This window comes from Nicotiana sylvestris, chromosome 5 (assembly GCF_000393655.2).
Source record: "Nicotiana sylvestris chromosome 5, ASM39365v2, whole genome shotgun sequence".
Taxonomy (NCBI): Eukaryota; Viridiplantae; Streptophyta; class Magnoliopsida; order Solanales; family Solanaceae; genus Nicotiana; species Nicotiana sylvestris.
In genome coordinates, this window is record NC_091061.1 from 40,177,508 (window position 1) to 40,184,038 (window position 6,531).

At 42.8% G+C, this 6,531-nt stretch overlaps 1 protein-coding gene across 1 annotated transcript; it reads left to right on the forward strand.

Moving 5' to 3' along the window:
- The first annotated feature begins 5,518 nt into the window (after positions 1–5,518).
- Positions 5,519–6,232, forward strand: LOC138868543 (uncharacterized). The gene is made up of 2 exons (XM_070146098.1): positions 5,519–5,955; positions 6,007–6,232. Exons 1-2 carry the CDS (start codon positions 5,519–5,521, stop codon positions 6,230–6,232), a joined length of 663 nt encoding a protein of 220 aa, XP_070002199.1.
- The last annotated feature ends 299 nt before the right edge of the window (positions 6,233–6,531 follow it).

The window sequence follows — 6,531 nt, forward strand, 5'->3', positions numbered from 1 at the left end:
TTCTTTAACGATGGACTGTTTCACTTCTTCCTTTTTCCAGCATATGATAGGCTCTTCATGTAAATACTCCACTGATTTTATAGGAACGACGGCTAGAGTTTGCATGGGAGTATTTAATGATTTTGGTTGTAAGAGATCAGCGTATTTTTGGATTGGATTTGTGGGTGTAATGGATGTAGAAGGTTGTGAGGGAGGAGTGGGCGACTGACCAACCCCATCTGGTGGTTGGCCAGCGGCCGGCAAAGCCATGAAAGAGTTCGCGAAGCTTTACGTAGTCTTCGCAGAATCGCAACTCGCCTGAGCTGCTAGGGCTCCTAGATTTTAAAAAATTTGGCCAAACTTTCAAAAACTGCTTCTAAGTGTTCAAACCTATTATTGAATTCTCTGAAGAAGTAAAGAAAAAGAAGACTAGAAAAGAGAAGAGAAGCATAGATACCCAAAGAAGAAAAAATATGTCAGAACAGGAATACATATATATATATATATATATATATATATATATATATATATATATATATGAGAGAGAGAGAGAGAGAGATTAAGAGGTTGTCCATTTATTATTTGATTCCACATTAAAAGGCTACAATTAAAAATACTCATGTAAAACTTATTTGTATATAACTGGTAAATAATGTATCAACATGTAAATAAGGTAAAACTTCACTATTAAGGGTAAAAAAGATTCAAACGTAGTATAGATAAGTAAAAATTATTTAACCTTCTCTTATATCTTTGTATGACTTGTTTCTTTTGAAATGGCTCTGTCAATGCTATGACAAAGAAATTGTGCTCCCTTTGCATATTGATCACTCTAGGAAAAGTCTGTTGTGTATTCACAGACCTTATGTTCTAGATCAGTGTCTTGATCATCATTACTTAGTTTGTGAGGTTACCCTCCTGGGCATGATTCTTGGTGGTTGTAGCAATTCCTTTTTCTAATTCTGCTTATTTGATTTCTTGCTTCCCTTTGCACTGGTTTTAGGTGATAAATCTGCCTCTCTAGCCATTTATTTAAAATTGCCAACAGTTGATTCATCATCTCCCTCTTCTATCATTTGTTGTTTATCCAAGAAAGATTTATCTACAGGTGCTACATTGTGTATGACAATGTCATGTAAGTTCTGCAATTGTGACTTTGGTACATTGAGGTACAGCTGCATAATCTGATCAGTGCCTGAACATGCCCTAGGCATTGTCTCAATTGTCCCTGATTCCTTGGGTACTATGGCTTGTTCAATCTGATCATGTGTCATTATTGTTGCCTCCTTCAATAACTCAGACTTGTTCTCCCTACTCCTCAGCTTCTCCTACATCATCTTAAGTTGCAAATCATAAATAGAACCAAAACTAAGGTTCACTGTAGCAGAATTCCCAGGAACTAATGTTCCATTGGAATCACTATTCTACCCATCTACTGTTTGGTGATCTGATCCCATTGTATACTTCAATACCTCCAAATAGACATTCTCAACCTGCTCCTTCCTTGAAAGATATTTCGGAACCCCATCAACATTTGCTAAAATCTCACTAGAATTCCTAGATTTTATTATTCCATTAACCAGTTTCTTGGCTAATGTTGCAGTAGCTGATCCATCTTGATTTCCAGCTTCTTTTGATGATCCTCTATCACCCTAGCTGGTGGAACTGATTGCTTCAACTTAGAACTTAGACTATCATCAATCATAGTTTTAGGACTGTCAATATTTCCTGTAGCTAGGACTTCAATAGCACATTCCATTTGTTCTTGTGGAGTGTCATCTATGTTATGGTCATTGATAATCGTATCAGCTGCATTGGTGATCTCCAACTCCTCTACTTCTTCTCCCCATGTTTTCCTTGCATCAGTGTTGGTGTCAGCTATTTCAGTTACCTTTGAGTTATCATCGAGTGACCTTTATATCTTCACGAGCTACACCAAATTTTCTAGCCATCCAATATATTGTTCTTTCTTTTCTTAAATCATCCCTACTCCCTTTTTCTATAGGAGCGGAACCAGCTGCCTTATTCATTTCTCCTGAAGGAATAGTAATTCCTTCTTTTTCCACTGATATAGTCCCATAACTACATGTTTGACAATCCCAGTAGGAGTAGAATTTCCATTTTCTCATTGGCCAGTACCTTTTCCACTGCTTCTTTTTTTCACACACCTTAGTTCTTCAAGCTTTTGAATCCCTCCTCCAATAGGATTAGGAATTCCTTCTTTCCCGGTTGTAATCCCATGTCATTAGGATTAGGGCTGGATTTTCCATAATTTTGCACCTTCTCCCTCTCATGCACCTTCTTTGCTTGATTATCCCCTCGTTCCTTCTTTTTGTCATTGCCCTTGTCTTCTCCTTTGCCCTCAGTAATCCTCAATATAGTTTGATCATATTCTTCCACTTCTAATGCATCAAATTTGTTCTTTGTTGCTACTGCATCAACTTTGGTCTTTCCCTTCCCATTGTCAATTATATGACCCCTATTATCTCGATGATATTTATTCTTTCTTGCTTGCATCAATTCCTGCTTTGCCTTATTAGTGATTGGTTTACCTATGTAACGACCCGAACCGTCGTTTTCTGTATTTTCATCCCGTATTCCCCGTTAAATGCTTATTCATGTTTCAATATGTGTACTTGGTGAATTTGAGTCAATTCGGATCGAGTTTGGTATGAAATGGGACAATTAGTCTCTTTAAGGAAGAATTAGTTTGGAAAAGTCAACCGGGCATTTACTTGTGAGTTAGAGGGCTCGGAATTGAATTCCGATGATTCGGTTAGTTTCGGGGGATGATTTAAGGCCTAGGAGCGCAATCGGAATTAATTTTGGAGGTCTGGTGAAGAAATTAGCTCATTTTGGCGAAGTTAATATTTTGGCGATTTCCGGTTGATAGGTTAAATTTTGATCCGACGGTCGGAATGGAATTCCGAGAATTTCTATAGCTTCGTTATGTTATTTTGGACTTGTGTGCAAAATTTGAAGTCAATCGGACGTGATTTGATAGGTTTCGGCATCGGAAATAGAAGTTGGAAATTCTAAAGTTCATAAAACTTGGATTGGAGGTTGATTCATGATTTTAGCGTTGTTTGATGTGATTTGAGGCCTCGAGCAAGTCCGTAATGTATTTTGGGACTAGTTGGTATTATTGGTCGGGGTCCCGGGGGCCTCGGGTGTGTTTCGGATGCCCAACGGGTCATTTTTGGAAGATTTTTGCCGTTTTAAGCATAAATGTAATGATCTAAAGGTTCATTTTTAGTTCTAGAGATCCAAATTTTATTTCGAGACTTTCAGAATTTAAATCATGAATTATAGGACCGATCTGGAAATTTTGGTTTAATTTCATCAAATCGCGATTGGGTTTTTGACGTGAAATGTGAGTTAATTGTTTAACGAGCGAAATGGGTATTGAACTGGGAAAACGAGCTCCGAATTGAGTTTCGATTGAAGGGTTGTATTCGTTGTGGTTTTGACCAGATTCGACGCGCGAAGAGGTAAATTCGAGAGGCAAGGGCATAGCGGAGTAGACGTTGGACCGTCTTGAGGTGAGTAATGATTTTAAATGATGCACTGAGGGTTTGAAACCCCGGATTGCACAACATACTGCTATGTTGAGATGAGACACGCGTTGTATGACGAGCGCGGGGTCATTTACTATTGGGGATTGTGACTTGGTCCATCCCAGTTGATATTTTTACCGCGTAATTGATAAAGATTTATTGTTTTTCACTATGATTGGGCTTATTGCCATATTTGGGCTTCGTGCCAATTATCTGAAATCTTTTGTGAATTTACATCACTATTTTCCTCACGAATTGAAATATTATTTGAACTCAGTCCAATTGAATTATATTATTTTGTGAACTCAGCTACATTTATACTCAACTCGAGATTTAATGATATTTATAATGCTGTTGAGCTGAGCACTATTGTTTTACTGATGCCCAAGAGGCTTATGATTATTTTCTGGACTGATTGAGGCCGAGGGCCATACGTGAGGATATGTTGAGTGATGTGAGGAGGCTTTCAGGCCTCGAGTGTTATATGAGGAGGCTTTCAGGCCTCGTGTGTGATGTGTGAAGGCTTTCAGGCCTATTGATATTGCGCTTGGGCTGTAGGAGCCCCTCCGGAGTCTGTACACACCCCCAGTGAGCGCAGGGTACCCAGGTGAGTTGGGAGTGGGCCCGAGAGGCCGTTGCTTGTGTGTGGTGAGTTGGGAGTGAGCCCGAGGGGCTGATGTTGTGTGCTGGTGAGTTGGGAGTGAGCCCGAGGGGCTGATACTATACTGAGATTTACATATTGAGCCCGAGGGGCAAGCTTTTGATTTATCCTTACTGTGGAAATTATTTGTCTTTACTGTTTTAAAAGAAGAATTATCTGATACTCACTATTTTACTGTATAACTGATTTTACTGCTTGGGATAGCGCTATATTGTGCCGTTATGAGATTTCATGTTTTCAGTCGTTATTTATTTTTATTACTCACTGGGTCGGAGTACTCACATTACTCCCTGCACCATGTGTGCAGATACAGGCAGAGCTGAGTTTGCTCCTGAGCGCTGATTCTTTCCAGACCAGGCGGTGACTAGGAGTAACGAGGTAGCTGTTGATGTCCGCAGCCCCGTTTTCTCCCTTATCTTTGTTATTTATGATAATTCCAGACTTTGTAAAATATTAGTAAACTCTGTAGTAGCTCATGACTTGTGACACCCCGATTTCGGGCTGAGTTGGGAGGGTTTTCCTTGTTCTATCATGTTTATTTCGCATTTAAGATTATATTGCCCATGATTTAGACTTATTCCTGCTAAGTAATTATAAAGAGATGTATTGTTTTGTTGATTGGCTGGCCTTGTCCTCACGAGAGGCGCCATCACGACCGGGTTGGGATTTTGGGTCGTGACAAGTTGGTATCAGAGCCTAGGTTACTAGGTCTCGCGAGTCATGAGCTGGTTTAGTAGAGTCTCGCGGATCAGTACGGAGACGTATGTATTTATCCTCGAGAGGCTGCAGAACCTTTAGGAAAATTTCATATTCTTGGAAATTCTTGTCGTGCGAATTTGTTGGTCCGAAAACTAAATTCTGTTGTTCTATTCTTTCGCAGATGGCGAGAACACGCGCTAATGGACAGGACGGACGACCACCATTGCCACCTACTGAGGCCACCAGAGGTCGTGGACATGGTCGTGGTCGAGGTCGTGGTCGAGGTAGAGCCGTAGGGGCAGCATCTGTAGACCCACCAGTTGCCTCGGCTCAGGATCAGGCTCCAGCTGCAGAGACTCCAGTAGCACCTTCTCAGGCACCAGCTGTGCCTATTGTTATTCCGGGTCTTTAGGAGGCCCTGGCTCAGATTCTGACAGTTTGCACTGGCCTGGCTCAGGCAGTTTCAGCCACCACTGCAGCAGCTACTTCACAGGCAGGGGGAGGCAATCAGACCCCCGCTTCTCGCACACCTGAGCCAGTAGTGCAGGGATTACAGACACCAGAGGCACCACCAGTACAGCAGGTTGCCCCAGTTCAACCGGTTGCACCGGTTCAGGATAATATGGTCCCAGTTATGCCAGACTATGAGCAGCGTCATCTTGAGAGATTCAGTAGACTTGCACCTCCTACTTTCAGTGGTGCTCAGGGCGAGGATGCCCAAGGTTTTCTTGACAAGTGTAGACGTATGCTGAGGACAACAGGGATCTTGGAGGCTAGCGGTGTATCCTTTACTACTTTTCAGTTGTCAGGTGCAGTTTTCACTTGGTGGGAGGCATATGAGCGGTGTAGGCTGGTAGGTTCAGCGCCCTTGTCCTGGCAGGAGTTCTCCACTCTCTTTCTGGAGAAGTGGGTACCGCGATCTCAGAGAGAGGAGATGCGCAGACAGTTTGATTATCTTTGCCAGGGAGATATGACTGTATCTCAGTATGAGGTGAGGTTCTCGGAGCTGGCTCGTTATGCTCCATGGATGGTCCCGACTGATCGGGAAAGGATTAGGAGGTTCGTGGATGGGCTTAATTATCCCATTCGTATTCTGATGGCTTGAGAAAGGATTCTGAGCCATACGTTTGAGGATGCAGTAGATGTTGCTCGCGACATTGAGACAGATCGTCGTCTAGAGATAGAGGAGCGGGAGGCTAAGAGGCCTCATAGATCAACTAGTCATAGTGGTGCTCCGTCTAGGGGCCAGTTTCAGCAGAGTAGAGGTCGTTCTTACAGGCCTCATCAGTCAGATCGTCCAGAGTACCGCGGGCCATCTTCAGGCCGTGGTCATTAGGGATTTCAGCAGGGCCAGTCATCACTCAGTGCCCTTCCAGCTCAGAGTTCTTCACGTGCCCCGTCAGTTCAGGGTCCTTCTGCACCGAGTGCACCAGCTAGTCACTCCGGTGCGAGGGGTTCTTTTCAGTCCCATCCTCCATCATCTAGGGGTTGTTATGAGTGCGGAGAGTTAGGACATGTGTGGAAGCAGTGTCCTTGTCGTACTACCAGTTCATCACAGCAGAGGGGTCAGTCCTCATCTTCTGCACCAGCTACTTCAGCACCCACCCAGTCAGCTAGGGGTGAGGGTCAGGCAGC